This window comes from Schistocerca cancellata, chromosome 1 (genome assembly GCF_023864275.1).
Source record: "Schistocerca cancellata isolate TAMUIC-IGC-003103 chromosome 1, iqSchCanc2.1, whole genome shotgun sequence".
NCBI classification, from domain to species: domain Eukaryota; kingdom Metazoa; phylum Arthropoda; class Insecta; order Orthoptera; family Acrididae; genus Schistocerca; species Schistocerca cancellata.
In genome coordinates this window covers 1,208,620,194-1,208,643,775 of record NC_064626.1, presented here as the reverse complement: position 1 = coordinate 1,208,643,775, position 23,582 = coordinate 1,208,620,194, and the positions used below count along the sequence as shown (strand labels likewise).

The 23,582-nt window shown below is 40.6% G+C and overlaps 1 protein-coding gene across 2 annotated transcripts in view; it reads left to right on the top strand.

Moving 5' to 3' along the window:
• Positions 1–14,776, top strand: part of LOC126094646 (uncharacterized) — a 1,573,713-nt gene extending 1,558,937 nt beyond the window's left edge. For both annotated transcript variants that reach the window (XM_049909153.1, XM_049909145.1), the window contains 3 exons: positions 1,984–2,577; positions 6,384–6,661; positions 12,742–14,776. In XM_049909153.1, the coding sequence (XP_049765110.1) occupies positions 1,984–2,577; positions 6,384–6,661; positions 12,742–13,064 (1,195 nt within the window). In that variant the 3' untranslated portion in view covers positions 13,065–14,776. The remainder of the gene's footprint in view (positions 1–1,983; positions 2,578–6,383; positions 6,662–12,741) is intronic.
• The last annotated feature ends 8,806 nt before the right edge of the window (positions 14,777–23,582 follow it).

Here is a 23,582-nt window from a genome sequence, read left to right as displayed (position 1 = left end):
TGTGCAGAAAGGTGTGCAGTATACTGCTGCATCCATTTTCAATAAGCTACCACAAGAATTCAAAAATCTTAGCAGTAATTCACGCACTTTCAAATCGAAACTGAAGAGTTTCCTCATGGGTCACTCCTTCTATTCTGGCGAGTTCCTGGAAAAATTAAGCTGATTCTTATGTTATACTATTGATTGCGTTTACTTGACGTGTAAATAAATAAATCGCAAACGTCTTTATTTAACGTAAATATCGCTTTCGATGATTACTGTCATAATCAGACTCATCTGTCTCCTTAAACTTACAAAAACTCATGAGAGTTCATCACAGTATTATCAAGTTTTAATATTTCGTAATGATGGTAATCATGGCTAAACCTTTCACTTGCTTCGTTTACTAACTGTAAGGAGACGGACGAATCTGATGATGGCCATAATGATCGAAACCGATAATTACTCTACCGGCCATTAAAATTGCTACACCACGAAGATAAAGTGCTACAGACGCGAAATTTAACGGACAGGAAGAAGATGCTGTGATATGCAAATGATTAGCTTTTCAGAGCATTCAAACAAGGTTGGCGCCGGTGGCGACACCTATAACGTGCTGACATGGAGAAAGTTTCCAACCGATTTTTCATACACAAACAGCAGTTGACCGGCGTTGCCTGGTGAAACGTTGTTGTGATGCCTCGTGTAAGGAGGAGAAATACGTACCATCGCGTTTCCGACTTTGATAAAGGTCGGATTGTAGCCTATCGCGATTGCGGTTTATCGTATCGCGACATTGCTGCTCGCGTTGGTGAAGTTCCAATGACTGTTAGCAGAATATAGAATCGGTGGGTTCAGGAGGGTAATACCGAACGCCGTGCTAGATCCCAACAGCCTCGTATCACCAGAGGTCAAGATGACAGGTATCTTATCCGCGTGGCTGTAACGGATCGTGCAGTCACGTCTCGATCCCTGAGTCAACAGATGGGGACGTTTGCAAGACAACAACCATCTGCACGAACAGTTCGACGACGTTTGCAGCAGCATGGACTATCAGCTCGGAGACCATGGCTGCGGTTACCCTTGACGCTGCATCACAGGCAGGAGCGCCTGCGATGGTGTAGTCAACGACGAACCTGGGTGCACGAATGGCAAAACGTCATTTTTTCGGATGAATCCAGTTTCTGTTTACAGCATCATGATGGTCACATCAGTGTTTGGCGACATCGCGGTAAACGCACATTGGAAGTGGGTATTCGTCATCGCCGTACTGGCGTATTACCCGGCGTGATGGTATGGGGTGTCATTGGTTACAGTCTCGGTCACCTCTTGTTCGCATTGACGGCACTTTGAACAGTGGACGTTACATTTCAGATGTGTTACGACCCGTGGCCCTACCCTTCATTCGATCCCTCCGAAACCCTACATTCCAGCAGGATAATGCACGAACGCATGTTGTAGATCCTGTACGAGCCTTTCTGGATACAGAAAATGTTCGACTGCTGCCCTGGTCAGTACATTCTCCAGATCTCTTACCAATTGAAAACGTCTGGTCAATGGTGGCCGAGCAACTGGTTCGTCACAATACGCCAGTGACTACTCTTGATGAACTGTGGTATCGTGTTGAAGCTGCATGGACAGCTGTACCTGTACACGCCATGCAAGCTCTGTTCGACTCAATGCCCAGGCGGATCAAGGCCGTTATTACGGCCAGAGATGGCTGTTCTGGGTACCGATTTCTCAGGATCTATGCACCCAAATTGCGTGAAAATGTAATCACATTTCAGTTCTAGTATAATATATTTGTCCAAGGGATACCCGTTTATCATCTGCATTTCTTCTTGGTGTAGCAATTTTAATGGCCAGTAGTGTACGTATTTGTAAACATTGGATAGTTGGAGTCTTCAATGTGATCGCGTCGTCCTTCGTCCAAGAGCTTTAATTTGCCAGCGCCTGAATTCAGTTTGGCTCTGCCAGTGAGGATCGTGTGTGTGCCCCGCACAGGTGCCACAACGGCGTGAACGGCAGCTCGCTGGGCCGCTTCAGCAAGTCGACGAGCCGGCTGGTGACGTCGGCGTCGTCGACGACGCCGCCGCCGTCGGCCGCGGCGGACTACACGCGCAGCGCGCAGACGCTGCCGCGCAAGCTGTACGACGACCACGGCTCGGGCTCCGGCTCGGGCGCCGGCGGCCGCATCAAGCGCTCGCTGTACGCGCAGCAGAAGAGCGCCGCCGCCAACGGCAGCACCATCAACGTGTCCATCATCAACCACGTGACGCCGCCGGGCCCCGCCAAGCCGGCGCGCACCTACCGCTCCAGCCTGGCGCGCTCGCAGAGCTTCAACGTGCACGCGCTCTCCTCCGCGCCCGCGGCCGCCCCCGCCGCCCCCGCGCCACTGGGCGCCACGCTCAACGGCGGCCTCTACAAGTCCAACCCGCAGCTGCACCGGCTGGACGAGTCTCCGCCGCCGCTCAAGAGCCCCGGCATCCTGGCCAGCATCTCTCGCAGCCAGCGCGACCTCAGCAGGGCCGCAGACCCGGAGCCGGACGTCGACCGCCTGCACCGCGCCTCCAACTTCACAGACGCCAAGTTCTCCAGGTGAGCCAAGCGCTCTCTCGCAGCTACTCAAAATGAGTCTCCAGTCTTCTGACTGGTTTGGTTTGGTGCGCCTGGAGTTTCATCTCAAAGTAGCACTTGCACCTACATCATCGATTATGTGCTGGATGTTTTCTAATCAGTGTCTTCAAATGGTTCAAATGGCTCTGAGCACTATGGGACTTCACATGTGAGGTCATCAGTCCCCTAGAACTTAGAACTACTTAAACCTAACTAACCTAAGGACACCACACACATCCACCGAGGCAAATGGCTCTGAGCACTATGGGACTTAACATCAGTGGTCAACAGTCCCCTAGAACTTAGAACTACTTAAACCTAACTTACCTAAGGACATCACACAACACCCAGTCATCACGAGGCAGAGAAAATCCCTGACCCCGCCGGGAATCGAACCCGGGAACCCGGCCTTGGGAAGCTAGAACGCTACCGCACGACCACGAGCTGCGGACACATCCACCGAGCGAGGTCGCGCAGTGGTTAAACACTGGACTCGCATTCGGGAGGACGACGGATCAATCCCGCGTCCGGCCATCCTGATTTAGGTTTTCCGTGATTTCCCTAAATCGCTCCAGGCAAATGCCGGGATGGTTCCTTTCGAAGGGCACGGCCAACTTCCTTCCCCGTCCTTCCCTAATCCGATAAGACCGATGACCTCGCTGTCTGTTCTCCTTCCCCAAAACAACCGAACCCAACCACACACATCCATGCCCGAGGCAGGATTCGAACCTGCGACCGTAGCGGTCGCGCGGTTCCAATCTCAGTTTCTTCCTCTACAGTTATCCTCATCTACAGTTTCCTCTAGTACAGTGGTTCCCAACCTGGGGGTAATTACTTTTGAGGGGCGAAATGACATTCTCTGGGCGGTAAAAGCTAAACGATTCGTTTCTGTTTCAGTCACGAAACTACGTTATTTCCATAATATCATTACTATTATCACAACTTTGTAAGACTCTCATACTGATTACGTTGTTGTTGTTGTGGTCTTCAGTCCTGAGACTGTTTTGATGCAGCTCTCCATGCTACTCTATCCTGTGCAAGCTTCATCTTCCAGTACTTACTGCAACTTACATCCTTCTGAATCTGCTTAGTGTATTCATCTTTTGGTCCCCCTCTACAATTTTTACCCTCCATGCTGCCCTCCAATGCTAAATTTGTGATCCCCTGATGCCTCAGAACATGTCCTACCAACCGGTCCCTTCTTCTTGTCAAGTTGTGCCACAAACTCCTCTTCTCCCCAATTCTATTCAATACCTCCTCATTAGTTATGTGATCTACCCATCTAATCTTCAGCATTCTTCTGTAGCACCACATTTCGAAAGCTTCTATTCTCTTCCTGTCCAAACTATTTATAGTCCATGTTTCATTTCCATACATGGCTACACTCCATACAAATACTTTCAGAAACGACTTCCTGACACTTCAATCTATACTCGATGTTAACAAATTTCTCTTCTTCAGAAACGCTTTCCTTGCCATTGTCAGTCTACATTTTATATCCTCTCTACTTCGACCATCATCAGTTATTTTGCTCCCGAAATAGCAAAACTCCTTTACTACTTTAAGTGTCTCATTTCCTAATCTAATACCCTCAGCATCACCCGACTTAATTCGACTACATTCCATTATCCTCGTTTTGCTTTTGTTGATGTTCATCTTATATCCTCCCTTCAAGACACTATCCATTCCGTTCAACTGCTCTTCCAAGTCCTTTGCTGTCTCTGACAGAATTACAATGTCATCGGCGAACCTCAAAGTTTTTATTTCTTCTCCATGGATTTTAATACCTACTCCGAATTTTTCTTTTGTTTCCTTTACTGCTTGCTCAATATACAGATTGAATAACATTGGGGGAGAGGCTACAACCCTGTCTCACTCCCTTCCCAATCACTGCTTCCCTTTCGTGCCCCTCGACTCTTATAAATGCCATCTGGTTTCTGTACAAATTGTAAATAGCCTTTCGCTCCCTGTATTTTACCTCTGCCACCTTTGGAATTTGAAAGAGAGTATTCCAGTCAACATTGTCAAATCTTTCTCTAAGTCTACAAATGTTAGAAACGTAGGTTTGCCTTTCCTTAATCTATTTTCTAAGATAAGTATTGCCTCACGTGTTCCAACATTTCTACCGAATCCAAACTGATCTTCGTCGAGGTCGGCTTCTACCAGTTTCTCCATTCGTCTGTAAAGAATTCGTGTTAGTATTTTGCAGCTGTGATTTATTAAACTGATAGTTCGGTAATTTTCACATCTCTCAACATCTGCTTTCTTTGTAATTGGAATTATTACATTCTTCTTGAAGTCTGAGGGTATTTCGCCTGTCTCATACATCTCGCTCACCAGATGGTAGAGTTTTGTCAGGACTGGCTCTCCCAAGGCCGTCAGTGGTTCTAATGGAATTTTGTCTACTCCCGGGGCCTTGTTTCGACTCAGGTCTTTCAGTGCTCTGTCAAACTCTTCACTGAGTATCGTATCTCCCATTTCATCTTCATCTTCATCTACATCCTCTTCCATTTCCATAATATTGTCGTCAAGTATAGACCCTCTATATACTCCTTCCACCTTTCTGCTTTCCCTTCTTTGCTTAGAACTGGGTTTCCATCTGAGCTCTTGATATTCATACAAGTGGCTCTCTTTTCTCCAAAGGTCTTTTTAATTTTCCTGTAGGCAGTATCTATCTTACCCCTAGTGAGATAAGCCTCTACATCCTCACATTTGTCCTCTAGGCATCCCTGCTTAGCAGTTTTGCACTTCCTGTCGAGCTCATTTTTGAGACGTTTGTATTCGTTTTTGCCTGCTTCATTTATTGCATTTTTATATTTTCTCCTTTCATCAATTAAATTCAATATTTCTTCTGTTACCCAAGGATTTCTACTAGCTATCGTCTTTTTACCTACTTGATCCTCTGCTGCCTTCACTATTTCATCCCCCAGAGCTACCCATTCTTCTTCTACTGTATTTCTTTCCCCCATTCCTGCCGATTGTTCCCTTATGCTCTCCCTGAAACTCAGTACAACCTCTGGTTTAGTCAGTTTATGTAGGTCTCATCTCCTTAAATTCCCACCTTTTTGCAGTTTCTTCAGTTTTAATCTACAGTTCATAACCAATAGATTGTGGTCAGAGTCCACATCTGCCCCTGGAAATGTCTTACAATTTAAAACCTGGTTCATAAATCTCTGTCTTACCATTATATAATCTATCTGATACCTTCTAGTATCTCCAGGATTCTTCCATGTATACAACCTTCTTTTATGATTCTTGAACCAAGTGTTAGCTATGATTAAGTTATGCTCTGTGCAAAATTCTACCGGACGGCTTCCTCTTGCATTTCTTAGGCCCAATCCATATTCACCTACTACGTGTCCTCCTCTTCCTTTTCCTACTGTCGAATTCCAGTAACCCATGACTATTAAATTTTCGTCTCCCTTCACTACCTGAATAATTTCTTTTATTATAATAGGTATTTAAATCATGTAGGAAGAATAGATTAAACGTAAAATTTCAAACCCAAGCCAATACCTGTGAACCAAGGAATGTTACATCAAAGCCTTCTGTAAATTTTCTTGACCAATAAAGCTCATAAGCAGAGCTTATCCCATGCGCGCTTCCCTATCGCTTCGTCAGTGTGTGGAAGGGAGCCGTCGATGTCGCGGTTACTGTAGACATTAGACACCTCCTCGTGAGATGTACTGTCGAGCAGACACTTTTGTTTGCACGGTCGTCGACTGCTCCCTTTCGCCCGTGTACCGGTACTCTGCGCGAAGCTGAGCGCGGGCTGCGCCGTGTTGCAGGAGCACGAGCAACCTGGTGAGCAACGGCGGGCTGAGCCCCCGCGAGAGCAAGCGGCGCGTCTTCCTGCAGGAGCTGCGCGAGCGCGCGCCCGAGCTGTACCGCACGCTGCACGCCAGCGACGACGTCGCCAGCGACCTGAGCGCCGAGCCGGAGCCGCCGGCGCGGCCGGCGCGCGCCGCCCACCGGCCCTACCGCAACGGCGCCGCCCCCCGAGTCGACTACAGCAGCTCCTTCCGCTCCTCCAGCACCGCCGACTCCCCGTCGTACCGGTCCACAGGTGAGCGCCCGCCAAGTCTCGCGCGCTTCTCCACATGACATCACTGTTGTCGTTGTTGTTGTTGTTGTTCAGTCCGAAGACCTGTTCGTCCACGAGACTCAGAGGGCCATAGACACGGGTTCCCAGGTGGATGCCGTGTTTCTTGACTTCCGCAAGGCGTTCGATACAGTGCCCCACAGTCGTTTAATGAACAAAGTAACAGCGTATGGACTATCAGACCAATTGTGTGATTGGATTGAAGAGTTCCTAGATAACAGAACGCAGCATGTCATTCTCAATGGAGAGAAGTCTTCCGAAGTAAGAGTGATTTCAGGTGTGCCGCAGGGGAGTGTCGTAGGACCGTTGCTATTCACAATATACATAAATGACCTTGTGGATGACATCGGAAGTTCACTGAGGCTTTTTGCGGATGATGCTGTGGTATATCGAGAGGTTGTAACAATGGAAAATTGTACTGAAAGGCAGGAGGATCTGCAGCGAATTGACGCATGGTGCAGGGAATGGCAATTGAATCTCAATGTAGACAAGTGTAATGTGCTGAGAATACATAGAAAGAAAGATCCCTTATCATTTAGCTACAATATAGCAGGTCAGCAACTGGAAGCAGGTAATTCCATAAATTATCTGGGAGTACGCATTAGGAGTGATTTAAAACGGAATGATCGTATAAAGTTGGTCGTCGGTAAAGCAGATGCCAGACTAAGATTCATTGGAAGAATCCTAAGGAAATGCAATCCGAATACAAAGGAAGTAGGTTACAGTACGCTTGTTCGCCCACTGCTTGAATACTGCTCAGCAGTGTGGCATCCGTACCAGATAGAGTTGATAGAAGAGATAGAGAAGATTCAACGGAGAGCAGTACGTTTCGTTAAAGGATCATTTACTAATTGCGATTTTTATCCCCCACACTTCCCTCCAGTGCCAAATTGGGTAACCCTTGATATCTCAGAATGTGTCCTATCAACCGATCCCTTCTTGTAGTCAGGTTGTGCCACAAATTTCTGTTCTCCCCGGTTTTATTCGATACCTGCTCTTTAGTCACGTGATCTACCCTTCCAATCATCAGCATTTTTTTGTAGCACCACATTTCAAAAACTTCTGTCCTCTTCTTATCTAAACCGTTATTATCCATTTCTCATTTCCATACTTGGCTACACCGAGCGAGATGGCACAGTGGTTACCACACTGGGCTCGCATTCGGGAGGACGACAGTTCAAACCCCCGTCTGGCCATTCTAAGATTTCCGTGATTTCCCTAAATCGCTCCAGCCAAATGCCGGGAAAGGGCACGGCCGACTTCCTTCCCTAATCCGAAGGGAACGATGACCTCACTATTTGGTCTCCTCCCCCAGATCAACCAATCAACCAACAGGCTACACTCCAGACAAGGACCTTTAGAAAAGACTTCTAACACTTAAACCCATATTCGATGTTAGCAACTTCCTCTTCTTCAGAAAAGCTCTCCTTGCCATTGCCTTCTACATTTTATATCCTCTCTGTTTTGGCCATCATCAGTTATTTTGCTGCCCAAATCTACTACATCTATACTCCGCGAGCCACCTTACGGTGTGTGGCGGAGGGTACTTATTGTACCACTATCTGATCCCCCCTTCCCTGTTCCATTCACGAATTGTGCGTGGGAAGAACGACTGCTTGTAAGTCTCCGTATTTGCTCTAATTTCTCGGATCTTTTCGTTGTGATCATTACGCGAGATATATGTGGGCGGTAGTAATATGTTGCCCATCTCTTCCCGGAATGTGCTCTCTCGTAATTTCGATAATAAACCTCTCCGTATTGCGTAACGCCTTTCTTGAAGTGTCCGCCACTGGAGCTTGTTCAGCATCTCCGTAACGCTCTCGCGCTGACTAACTGTCCCCATGACGAATCGCGCTGCTTTTCGCTGGATCATGTCTATCTCTTCTATTAATCCAACCTGGTAAGGGTCCCATACTGATGAGCAATACTCAAGAATCGGACGAACAAGCGTTTTGTAAGCTACTTCTTTCGTCGATGCGTCACATTTTCTTAGAATTCTTCCTATGAATCTCAACCTGGCGCCTGCTTTTCCCACTATTTGTTTTATGTGATCATTCCACTTCAGATCGCTCCGGATAGTAACTCCTAAGTATTTTACGGTCGTTACCGCTTCCAATGATTTACCACCTATGGCATAATCGTACTGGAATGGATTTCTGCCCCTATGTATGCGCATTATATTACATTTATCTACGTTTAGGGAAAGCTGCCAGCTGTCGCACCATGCAAATAGCAAAACATGTCTACTATTTAATTGTTTCGTTTCCTTTCGATATAATTCGTCTACATTCCATTATCGTTGTTTTGATGTTAATCTTATATCCACCTTTCTAGACACTGCCCATTCCATTCAAGTGGTCTGAAAGTCCTTTGTTGTCTCTGACAGAATTACTATGTTTTTATTTCCTCTCTGAAAAGAAGGAAGGAAGGAAAATTGGGTTTAATGTCCCGTCAGCATCGAGGTCATCAGAGACGGAACAAAAGCTCGGATTTTGTCTAGGATGAGGAAGGAAATCGAGCCGTGTCCTTTCAAAGAAACTACTCCGGCATTTGCGATTTTGGGGACTCACGTGGAACCCAAATCTGGATGACTGGACGCGGGTTTGAACCGTTCTTCTCCCGAATCCGAGTACTTCTTCTCTCAGAACTTTAATTCCTACTCCAAATTTTGCTTTCGTTTCCTCTGTTTGCTAAGTGTACAGTTTGAATAACATAAGGGATAGTTTGCTACTCTATCTCATTCCCACCTCAACCACTTATTTCCTTTCATGCTCCTCGACTCTTATAACTGCCGACTGATTTTTATACAAATTGTAAATAATCTAGCTCCAGAATTTCAGAGTATTCCTGCCAACATCAGCAAAAGCTTTCTCTAAGTCTACAAATGCTATAAACGTATATCTGTCTTTCCTTAAACCTATCTTCTAAGATAAGTCATAGAATCAGTATTGCATCGCCTATTACTACAATTCTCCGAAATCCAAACTGATCTTCCCCGAAGTCGGCTTCTACCACTTTTTCTGTTCTTCTATAAAGAATTTTAAACTGATACTTCGGTAATTCTCACACTTGTCAGCAACCTTTTTTTTCGAACTGGAGTTATTATGTTCTTCTCGAAGACTGAGGGTTTTGTGCCTGTCTCATACACTCTGCACGCCAGGTGAGTTTTGTTATGGGTCGCTTCATAGTGGAGATGAGAGAGGGCAAATCCCCTTGGTTAGGGGGCGCTAGGTTACAGAAGATTGATTAAATCTCGTGGAGATGGTAAGAATTGTTTGCTGAAGTAGCAAGTTATTACTCGTTCTTTAATCAGTTTATTGTTCTAACAAACACATTTACTTAGTGATGTTTCGGACCAAAACCCCATATCAGAATGTCAGAAGCTTTCAATAATCACTGTAAACGATCTCCATCATAGGTGATTGCTTGACTGTCCACTCGGTCTGCTAACTACCAGCCACTTGGCCTAACTAATCAATCATCATCATTGTGAACTACTTCACTAGCACTCACAGGTCATTTTGCCTACCGTACAACTAACAAGTACGAAGCAGGAACTTGCTCCTGCTATTCATTGAAATTCTACTATTCTAACTCTTTGAAAAAGAGTCATTGTTTAGCACTGTTCCAACGAGTACTGTAATACACTACTTGGCTTGCAGTTACTGCATGTCCACCAGAGTTTATCGCCATCTTCTCGTAGTTGAAATACTTACTGCTCCATCAGGTGCTGCTGTGGAACGACACTGCTCTCTGGGTGCACAGTACTGCTACTCACTGCTACATGACTTTGTTATATCGTTCTTAATTAGCTCTGGTCGCACACATGCCTCTTCAGTCTATTTATGGAATATTCTCTTGGGGCCTTCCCTCGACATTTGATCGCCTTAATGTTTATCTCTCGAAATCGTACTCGAGATTCTTCCATTACGTACGTTGGAAAGTTTCCTACTTTTCCGTTGACCTCGACACTCGGGGCCGTTGGCCAGGTGTCAAGTGTACTAGTTTCTAGCATGTCTGACCAGTCTCGAAGAAGCAAACGGTGTCCAGCCGCTTTGGGAAGCGTTATCCTGTTTGGCTTTCCTCTGTGACGCGCACCGGCCGTCTTGCATACACTCGGTAATTCGAAGCTTTCGCCAATTGTTTGGGTGATTATTTCGACATTCAGTTCTTCACGTTATTCCATCAACAATAAATATTATGCTGCAATGCGTAAATCAGTTGCAAAAATGAGTTTAAAGCAGTGCAAATGTTTGACTCTCGCAGGGCCTTCTTCCTGATTTAGGAGAAAATGTGACATATGATTATTTCGTAGCTTAAGCGAAAAGCAGAAAAATAAGCAAAGCCGAATGCATCTGTGAATCCAGAAGAGGCAAAGTCATCAATGGAGACGTAGCGCATAAACAATCTTAGAAAGAAAGCAGACAATGTATTTTCCGCTTTGATCACAATAGAAAACCCGCTTGAGCTGCAGGTCACTAAAGCAGAAAAAGATTACGGATTTTTTTTGAACCGGATACGTTACCCTTCTTTAAAATGTTTCTTGATTAGTCAAACTTTTGTTAAATCGAACTCTCAGTTATTCCAACTTTTTGTCTGTTGCTAGATCTGCATTCGGTGTTTGCTGCCTAATTCCTTAAACCTCACTTTGTCCTCAAAATATGTACTGGCAAAGAGCCTCTTTAGCAAATCTTCTGTAGAAAACGTTTTCATGCTAGATTTACTCGTTTTAACACAATCTAGCACATAGAGTTTGGATTTAAGAGGATAGTAATCAAATAGAATATATTATTTTTATGTATTTAAACTGAACTGTAATTTTTAAATTCAATAATTAACAGTTTAACATTGCGAGGAATAAAATAAATAAAAAATTTTAGTGCCAGCAGAAGTCGAACCAAGTCTGCAAATTACGTCTATGCTTTACAGCACTCGATCACAGTTGAAACACGGCAACCAAGCGTTAAAAATCCCTCGTACTCTATGCTTGCACAATACACTACACGCAGTTTCAAAGAAAAATTAGTGACCTGGTGTTGTGAGCAACGTAGCACAGAAGGGATGACGTCACATCAGAGCAAGAGCAGTAGAAAACAGGCAACTGCGTCGCTTTTCTGAACTGACTGTCATTTTAGGACTCGACACTGTAATCTATTTCTCGCAGAGAGAGTGCTACAAAACACGTCTTCGTCCGTTTCATTTGCATAATAGCACGCATTCGAAGAGAAATGGCAATTTAATGCGATTTCCGACTCGCATTTGAAGAGAAATGGCGTAATTTTAGTGCGATTTCCTGCTCGCATTCGAAATGAAATTGTATAATGTTAGAGCGATAGTTACAGTGTGCTGTAGCACGTTAGCACATGACAGCTGGCATAAAATGGTTCAAATGGCTCTGAGAACTATGTGACTTAACATCTTAGGTCATCAGTCCCCTAGAACTTAGAACTACTTAAACCTAACTAACCTAAGGGCATCATTCACATCCATGCCCGATGAAGGATTCTAACGTGCGACCGTAGCAGTCGCGTGGTTCCGGACTGAAGCGCCTAGAACCGCTCGGCCACCACGGCCGGCGATAGCCGGCATACTCAGTCGTCATCTTCAGGTGCTGCGATTTTTTTCTGTTACGTGTACTCGCAGCCAGAACACCAACCTAACTGTGAATTGCTGGTCCCGCTACTATTTTTCGACAGCGCCACCCACGTCGACCTCTGTTGCTTTTTTCCCTGAGCACGCACTGTTATTCCGTGAAGCAGAAATAATCTAAGCGTTTTCCAGCTATGGTAGGTGTGATTTCCCCCACCCCCCAATCCACCTACAGAATTTAATAATGTATTACTATGACTATGCAGTATACCCAACAATTAAATTTTGGTTTTGCAATTTTAAATGCCAGAAGTTTGGTAATAAATCAAATAAAACACGAACCCTGGCGGTTTAACTGCACATTAATTCCTAACAATTGTCTATCGTGTAGGCGATGCTCACACTTGCTAAGGCTGCACTTCTCGGTCCCTATACCTGTACCTCTCACATTACAGATAAGCGGACACCGCTGGTGAACGGTTCCGGCACCACAGCTACTGTGGAGCGGCGGCGGGGCAGCGGCAGTGATGACTACTCGGAGACGGTGCGCATTACGTCGACCGTGGATGACCCAGTGAGGCCCAGTGTGATCAACACCGTGCAGAGCTTCACCAAGAAGACGGTGCCGCTGAGAGGCGGGCTCTCCACCGAGACCATAGAGTCCAGTGAGACGACGACCGTCACCAAGAGCCGGTACACCCCATCGCCGAGGCTGCTGGATGGGCCCTCGTCATCACACAACGGCGGCGTCGTCATTGAGGTGCGGCCCAGGAAGTGAACTGGAGCCTCGACTGCTGCGAGCCATCCGTAGACCCGCGAATCTACTCGCGGAAAGAAAAACTCTCTACTTCTTGAGAATCCTCCCTCTTCCCTGAAGTAGATCCCTCAGGTCGCAAGATACTGCTCCTGCTTGTAAGGCAGGAAGTCAGTTGCTGAGATGACCCTGAAATGATGCCTCTTGTATGCATTCTTTCTGTCACCATAAGCATCTTTCCTACATAGCCGAGCTGATTATGATTCACATCATCCACTATTGCATTAAACCACTGATGTATTTCTCAAAATTTGTGCCTGTTTGATCCCCCGTGGAACTATGAACAACTGCATGTGTACTAAGTGCCACATACGTAGATCAACGCTGCTATTATTATATACTCACGAATTTTCCTGCTGATGTCATACATGGAGTATTATCTGCATTCTAAAGTGCCTATAGTAATAGAGAAATATCAGTGCCCCTTTGTTGAAGAAAGACATTTTGAAAATCTATATTTGCTAGACTGTGCCTCAAAATAACTCAGGAATGAATAACATTGTACTGAAATAACGCTGTAAATTACACCAACTGACATTAAAAAGTGAGAAAGCTCTGACACTAAAGTATGATCTATTTTTAACATTGTGTTGCACTGCTATAGCATGAAGCTCGATTATGTATTCAAAGACAGTTCAGATGTTGTAGTCTGGAATGTTCCTTACTTCTGTTTTTATCTGAAGTTCAACACTCTACGTTGTTTCTATAGAGCACCTCAGCAAAATTACATATAAACATATTCATCTCAAGGTCCCACTAATATTTTTTTAGCTGTAAGACTTTAGCAGACAATACATAGTCCTCTCCTGATCATCAGTGCAAGGAAATCATCACCTACATTAATTACCAAAGCTATGAAAGAAATGTTTCATATCTGCAGAAGAACAAATCATCTCATATTAAAGTGTGAGAAAAGTACTTTTTCAAACTCATTCAGCACTTTTAGTGCAAAATAGATTACAAGTGTAACAGCTCCAACAGGTTGATTAATATGTGTCTTTAGAAAGAAGATCTGTACAATGTACTACATTTGAAGTTATTCTTCAATATCCATACAATAAATGACCTGTTGTAAAGTATCTGTGTCACATTTTTGTGAATTCAGTATCCAGTCAAAGTGCCAACATATAAAATTATGTTTTATTTTGTTGTTTAATTAATGTAATTACTGGTAAAAATCACATACAGTAGATATAATATTGGTGCTAAAATATGATGTCCATATAATATAGATATCATTTGTGGTTTTATACCCTATAGTGTGATTTATGTAACAAATTAAAGTGATATAAATATGATATATTAACCAGTTAAAGAAAAATAATATAGTTGAGAGAAATGCTAGCATATTAAAGGCATGTGCTGCAAATGTATTCAGGGCATATGAATTTAGAATTTAACAGTACTGAAGATTAAGTTAGGTTTAAAACTAATTTTGACAATTAATAGATGTACAATATAAATACAGCACATCGAGTAATTTGATCAAAACTCTGCTTAAGTGTGGGCTGTATGTGTAACACATAATTTTCATATATAGCGGATACTGCATATTTCTGTTTTTTGTATCAAAAACATTAAAATTTTTCAATAAATATATTAATACTACTTTTGATGTTTCTATAATTGTTTTCCTATGGAATTTTAGCTTACCTATTTCTATTGTTTCTGAAACTGATCAGTCAAAATAATTAAACATCTAAAATGTGACATGAGTTTAGTTTTTATATTACCAATGCTTCATTGCAGATAAAATCTACAGCAAAAACATTCAAAGTGCTCTGCATTTATTACATCAAACACAATTTCACTACATAATTAAGTCACAAAGACACACAGGTGCAAAATAAATAAATAAATATATATACAATATATAATATATTATATATATATATATATATTGACAATATACCATTTTTAAACTACAGAAACTTGGTGTCACATGCTCCAATAGGTTATGGGATTGCTCTGTTGCCGGATGCTCTGACTGCGAAAACTTTGCCTGCCAGAGATCAGAATGTATCCAAGGCAGATTGCATGCTTGGTGAACCAACAATCATAGCACTTCCCATCAACCAATGAATGGCAACAGAGCCATCCAACGGCCAATTGGAGTATATGGCGCCAAGTTTCCATAGTTTGAAAATGATGTACACAACATTAGTAATTTCGTGACATTATATATATATATATATAATAAACAACCATGGCTTGGAAGGTTTATAAGAAACAAAGTTTTCTCATTCAGCAGTAAACAAAAACATCCTGAAGTAGGTCACTTGCAATAGTGACCAAAATGTTGGTAGTTTTACATGTTGGCAATGGGGTTAAAAACCCAGAAAAATTTTATTAACTGTGGCAATGGCTGTGGAAGCCTACTTTTATATTAAATCAGTTTTATACAAAACTGCTCCAGTGGAAATAATGATGATCATTTACACTATTGTGTTGTATACAACATAATTTTGTATCATTGAGGGAAAATGCATTTTTAAAAAAGAATTATATTTTCCTGGCATGCGTCCAGCATGTAAACAGGTTGTGTTGATGGCCAGTGCTGACATTTAAGTAGCCACAGATAATATTTGAGTGTTATTTTGCTAAGGTTTAGTACTTATCACCAAATTCTGCAGACCTGACATTTTAATGTGCCCTGGACAGGGAAGTCACAGGCACATATGTTACAAGGAAATAACTGATGAGTTAGTTTAAAAGGAAGGTCAGCATTGGCCATAATATTGATGTTTTATTGATAGCAGAATCGATTTTCGACCACATAGTGATAATCTTCAGTGCTGTACAAATTAAACTTGGACACTGGTATCAAGTTATCAATAACCAAAACTGAGAAGCGATCACAATGACAACATATATAATTGAAATACGTAAATCAAGAAAGATAACTATAAAATGAATACAACAATGAAGGCTAGTAGAGTAAAAACAGGCACAATGTTAGAATGAGTAAACATGAGACAAAATAGCTATCAAACAGCTGTTAGGACACATACCTATGATAGCTTCAACTTTTGGTGTTGACATTACAATGTAGCAGAGTTCAATTAAAATTAGAACTGTCAAGGTGACTAAGTCATGCTGTTCATAGAACAGGGACTTTGTTTAATAGCCCTAGAAAATTATCTCAACACCACTTTAGATTTCCTTCCAACCACACATTCACATGTAGCCTAAAAACACTTCAAAAATCAACATTCTTCAGCAAAAGAATAAACATTGATCAACTGGTAAATCTATTTTCCCAGACACATTAAAACGTCATAATCAGGCTTGTCTGTCTGAATTATGAACCAACATATGTCAATAACTACCAGACAGTCTCTGTTATCATATCATTTCCAAAATGTTTTGAGGAGATAACATACTTATGAATTGTTCCCACTTGTGTGGTAGTCAAGTATTAAGCCAATCAAACTGTGGATTTCAAGATGGCCACTCTACTGTATGAGAGTTATACATTAGCTCAGCAAGTAATTTTTTAATACAAAAGCATATGTACATACATACATACATCCTTGTTCCATAGAACATAATTACGACATTTTGTAATGATGTGGAATGTGTCACTTTAAAATACTTAAGAATTCATGTATTGAGTAGGAGGAGTTGTCATTCCCAAATTCTTTTAATTTGCTTTTAAACGTTAGTTGGCTATCTGTCAGACTTTTAATACTATTTGGCAAATGACCAAAGATTTTTGTGGCAGCATAATTCACCCCTTTCTGTGCCAAAGTGAGATTTAATCCAGAATAGTGAAGATCATTTTTTCTTCTAGTGTTGTGGCTATGCACTTCGCTGCTATTTTTGAATTGGAATGGGTTATTAATGACATATTTCATAAGTGAATATATATATTGTGAAGGTACTGTGAATATCCTGAGTTCCATAAATAAATGTCTGCAAGGTGATCTAGGGTGGGCTCCAGCTATTATTCCGATTACACACTTTTGTGCAATGAATACTTTCTCTCTTAATGACGAATTACCCCGAAATATGATGCCATATGAAAGCACTGAATGAAAATAGGCATAGTAGGCTAATTTACTGATATGTTTAACACCAAAATTTGCAATAACCCTAATAGCATAAGTAGCTGAACCTAACCGATTCAGAAGATCATCGATGTGTTTCTTCCAATTCAATTTCTCATCAATGCACACACCCAGAAATTTTGAGTATTCAGCCTTAGCAACAGACTTCTGTTCATAGTCTATATCTATCATCTGTGTTATGCCATTTACTGTACAGAAATGTATAAATTGCGTTTTTTCACAATTTAGTGTGAGTCCATTTGCAGAGAATCACTTAATAATTTTCTGAAAGACATTATTTGCAATTTCCTCAGCTGACTCTTGCATGTTGGGTGTGATTACTACACTTGTATCATCAGAAAAAAGAACTAGCTTTGCAACTTCATGAATGTAGAGTGGCAAGTTGTTAATATATATTAAGAACAATACGGTACACAAGAGTGAACCCTGTGGGACACCGTTCTTGATACCTCCCCAGTTAGAGGACTGTGCTGGTTTTTGCAGACTATATGTTGTGTTAATTTCAACATTCTGCATTCTACCAGTTAACTATGAATTAAACCATTTGTGCACTGTCTCACTCATACGACAATACTTAAGCTTATCTAGAAGAATTTCAGATCACAGAACATCCCAATGGGTGATGTTTGGTTATTCAGTGCATTTAATATTTGATCAGTGAAAGCATATATAGCATTTCCTGTTGAAAAGCCTTTCTGAAAACCAAATTGACATTTTGCTAGTACTCTTGAATAAATTACTTTTTCAAGAATTTTGGATAAAGCTGTCAGAAGTGAGATTGGGCGTTAGTTGTTAGCATCAGATCTAACCTCTTTTTCATGCAATGGTTTAACAATAGCCTATTTCAGTGTATCTGGAAAAATGCACTGTTTCAATGAGATTCTCCATATATGGCTGAGACTTCTACTTATTTGTTGGGAACAAGCTTTTAGTACTCTATTGGAAATGCCATCAATTCCACGTGACCTTTCACTTTTGAGTGAATTTATTATTTTCCTAATTTCAGTAGGAGAGGTGGGTTGAATTTCAATTTTATCAATTTTATCTTCAACATACTGCCTTGCATTTTCTAATGAATAGCTGGGTCCTATTTTCTCTACAACACTTAAAAAATGATTATTAAAATATTTTCTACTTCTGACTTCTTGTTAACAAACTTTTCATTGCGTTTGATAGAAATATTGTCTTCCTGACTCTCAGTTGCCCTGTTTCACTTTTAACAATATTCCAAATTGTTTTAATTTTATTATCAGAAGTGCTAATCTCAGACATAATGCACATACCGGTACTTCCGGACTTTTTAATAACTTTTCTTAATACAGTGCAATAGTTTTTATAATGTTTCACTGTTTCGGTATCATTACTCCTCCTAGCTATAAGATACATTTCCCTTTTCTGTTTACAAGATATTTTTATCCCTTTAGTAAGCCATGTCTTTTTGTATAGTTTCTGACAACTATATTTCACTGTTTTATTGGGGAAACTGTTTTCAAATATGCTAACAAAGGTTTCATGAAATATGTTAAATTTTAAATTGGCATCATGTTCTCTGTACACCTCATCACAGTCTAACTGTTGCATGTGTTCCCTAACATTTTGAATTGTTGAATCGTTAATGTAATGCACTATTTTGGAGGATTGTTTTGCACTCCTGTATGGAGCTATATGATATACTGTAACTAGCTGTGCATCATGATCAGACAGACCATTCTTAACAGAAAATTTTTTTATTTGATTAAATTTATCTTGGTCTATGAAAACATTACCTATCAGTGTACTGCTTTCTTGTACCACCAGAGTAGGAAAATCAATAACTGATGTCATTATTGACAAAGGCATTTGGTTATGACAAACGCTGCATTCTATTAGAAAAGTAACATTGTTATCAAATTAACATGCATGTGTCTAACATAGTTCACTTGCAAGAAACATCCTACAGCAAGTTACATCAGCCTGTGCAAGGAATTTAGTGAGGAGCACCACATCTTTTGTATGGAGACAAACTGTAGTGGGTACTCTGCAGGATTTGATCATTGTCTCATTGTTGTTCTTCTTTGATATTAACAAACTACTGTTTTATTTTAGTCTGTTGGCAGAATTACTTATTTTTGTATACGAAACAAATATTTTTGTTAAGATCTGTAGATGATCATCAGTACACAAAATAGTAAATAGCGTTTTTGAGAAAGTTTTTGCATATTACAACAAATTTTCTAGCTTAAAACCTTCATGTTTTGCATTGCCAAAAAAGTCACCTCGAATTAATATATTGTGAGGTACAGCTGTTCTCATTTGGTTTGAAAACCATAGTGCTTTACTGGGCCTGTCATATTTGAGATCATATGCCCTTGCATTCTTCTGATCATTGAAGTGACTTGCCCAGTAATGTATACCGCTAAACCAAACCAAAAATTAGTATTTTTCACATGCTCAAATTACTAACAGTTTTAAAAGGATCAATAGCCAAGAGAAAAAAAAATTCGAAGGGGGCCTCTGAACTGAACCCCATACCTTTAAACTTATGATTTGACAACCACTTTTATGCACCATACCAAGAATAAACAATAAAGGAGGCAGAAAATTCTGAACAAGTTACTGATGTCATCTTAAAATAGGAAACACCATAAAGGATAGGTTATAATCTTTGCTGTTGGGACATAGATTGAGAAGTTAGCATTTTTTCAAATTTCGCCCACTGATGGTGTATAGATTAATGTTTTGCAGTAACTCCTCTCTTAGGTAAAAAGTGTCCGTTCTGCTGAAGAAAGTAATTAAACCTATGAGTTGACTTTGCACATATACATCATTCATCCACTTGGAAACCATTTGGGAAAGCTAACTGAAGCCAAACAGTTTGTCTATTCACTGTTTAATTTGCTACTGACAGCTCATTTAAGAGCAGTTCTAAAAGTAAATGTGATCTGCAGAACTTTCTGATAAATGTAACTTGGGCACACAAAGGAGTAAAATATACACATGTCCACAGTCATCCTCTGACATAATAAGTGTTTTTAACTGCAGAAACAACTATTTTCAATTCTTCATATGTATCAAAGCGGAAATCTTGCACAAAAATAAGTATTCAGTTATATGCAAGAATAAGAAGCTGCTGCCTTATGCAGAGTAAACATTCATCTTGGACACCCTGAATATTTTTAAATGATGCTAGAGTCAAAATGATAATATTTTTAAATGATGCTAGAGTCAAAATGAAATTTTCAATAATGGTGGTATATAAAGGGACAAGTAATTTGGTGTACTGGTAACAGTTCTATCTACATGACTACATTCTCAAGCAAAACAATAAACTGTCAAATAATATTTAAAACCACTTAGAAAGCGATTTTCAGTGATGTGACATTTTCTATGCTCCACAGTAACATTTTTGCAGAAGTGACAGATAATTATCTAAATACAAGAACCAAGATTGATGGTAAGCTGCAACTTTCCATGACAATTACAAAGTATCTTCTCAGAAGAAAATATGGCAACAAATTGATCACACACACACACACACACACACACACACGCACACACACTCACACACACACACACAAACACACATGAGCACACACACACATCACTGTGGTGATCATATTTTGAAGCAAGAAAAGGGACATTTTATTTTTTTCTCAATGAAACAAGGGACAAAAGAGAATGCATGAAAGTATTTCGTCATAAATATGAAGGTTTAGATGCTAATAAAAATTGAATAAATAAATGTAACTTACATATATAGTAGCTCTGGATTCTCTCCAGGTAAACAATCCTGTAGAATTATTTGTGCAGGACTCATTCCCCATTGATAATTAATTGATAAATGGATCCTCTTCAGTAAGTCCACTTTACCAGAATATTTCTGATTAAAATTTACATTGTAACTCAACATAACTTTTAAAATCTGTACTGCAAATGTGTCCTTCTGATTTCATCACAAGACATTCTTAGGAGAAAATACTTATTGAGTGGACGCATTAGTTCTACACGAACAAAGAAGAAATTGTATTTCAAGAGACACTTTGTTCATATTGCAATGTGAAATAATTTCTACCCTACTGGCATTAGGTGATGTTTCCTTCCACACTGTATTTTTGTAATATTTTTGGTCATATATAATTTTCAATATACACATTCTCATCATACAGACCAGTATATCTATTACAGTCTAAGGAGCCATTTCATGAATGAAATCTTCAGTCTTTTGTGTATCTTTCCACTGGGGTACTCCTGCCTTAATTGTTACCCGGCTGCAGTCACACAAACTCTCAATGGGTTCTAGCCATTTACTTAAATATGTAGGTGCAATTACATAACATACTGGACAAACTATTCAAATTTTACAGTCTCTGATGATGAGCCCTCATTTTCCAATTTACCAAGAATTGAAATGCCAGGTGAAGTTATGAAAGTCTTCACCCATGGAAACCAAATTAGCTATGAAATCATTTAACACAGAAATTACTTCAAAAACTGTAATTGTTTCATCCACTGTTCTTTGATCTGCAGTGTGAAAAGTTCATGGTTGGTTGTGAAGAAAGTGCAGCCAGGCTTTTGATAAAGGATTTACAGAGAGTGATTTGATAACACATGAATATGTATTTTGATATTCAAAATATGGTTTCAGAGGAACAAATAGTTAGAACACAGGAAATAAAGCAAGCCATCAATTTTTGCTATAGTGTAAGACTTTTTGGTACTCCTGGTTGATAAAAATACAAAATTGTATAAGATTTTCAGTGCTTACAGTACACTGATAGAAATATGAATATATTTTAGACAATACCTTCAGTTCAATACAAAGCACATCATCAGCCATCTGGATAGAATTGTGGGTTACATGAACAGAACAAAACACCCCAGGGAAGTTCTAACCTAAATTTCCTTTCTGTTTTGTGAAGACTCTGTTGACACCGATTCTAGATACACCTCCGTAATTGCAGCTCATATTATATGCAAAAACAACGTTTCTTTCCTCATAAGTTAATATTTTTCAGTGCATTGGAGCTACTGATATTCTTGGGAGAGCCAGCCCTGACAAAACTCAATCATCTGGTGAGCAAGATATATACAACAAGTGAAATACCCTCAGACTTCAAGAAGAATATAATAATTCCAATCCCAAAGAAAGCAGTTGTTGACAGATGTGAAAATTACTGGACTATCATTTTAATAAGTCACAGCTGCAAAATACTAACACGAAATGTTCACAGACAAATGGAAAAACTGGTAGAGGCTGACCTCGGGAAAGATCGGTTTGGATTTTGTAGAAATGTTGGAACACGTGAGACAATACTGACTCTACAACTTATCTCAGAAGATAGATTAAGGAAAGGCAAACCTACGTTTCTAGCATTTGTAGGCTTAGAGAAAGCTTTTGACAATGTTGACAGGAATACTCTCTTTCAAATACTCATGGTTGCAGGGCTAAAATACAGGGAGTGAAAGGTTATTTACAATTTGTACAGAAACCAGATGGCAGTTATAAGAGTCGAGGGGCATGAAAGGGAAGTAGTGGTTGGGAAGGGAGTTAGACAGGGTTGTGGCCTATCCCTGATGGTATTCAATTTGTATATTGAGCAAGCAACAAAGGAAACAAAGGAAAACATTTGGAATAGGTATTAAAATCCATGGAGAAGAAATAAAAACTTTGAGGTTCTCCAATGACATTGTAATTCTGTCAGAGACAGCAAAGGACCTGGAAGAGTAGTTGAACAGAATGGACAGGCTCTTGAAAGGAGGATATAAGATGAACATCAACAAAAGCAAAACGAGGATAATGGAATATAGTCAAATTAAATCAGGTGATGCTGAGGGAATTAGATTAGGAAATGAGACTCTTACAGTCTTAAATGAATTTTGCTATTTGGGGAGCAAAATAACTGATGATGGTCGAAGTAGAGAGGATATAAAATGTAGACTGGCAATGGCAATGAAAGCATTTCTGAAGAAGAGAAATTTAACATCGAGTATAGATCTAAAAGGCCAGGAAGTCGTTTCTGAAAGTATTTGTGTGGAGGTGGTAGCCATGTGCGGAAGTGAAGACTGGCAATGGCAATGAAAGCATTTCTGAAGAAGAGAAATTTAACATCGAGTATAGATCTAAAAGGCCAGGAAGTCGTTTCTGAAAGTATTTGTGTGGAGGTGGTAGCCATGTGCGGAAGTGAAACATGGACGATAAATAGTTTGCACAAGAAGAGAATAGCAGCTTTCGAAATGTGGTGTTACAGAAGGATACTAAAGATTAGATGGGTAGACCACTTAACTAATGATGAAATATTGAATAGAACTGGGGAAATAGAAATTTGTGGCAAAACGTGACTAGAAAAAGGGATCGCTTGGTAGAACATATTCTGAGGCATCAATTTAGTACTGGAGGGCAGCGTGGAGAGTAAAAATCGCAGAGGGAGACTAG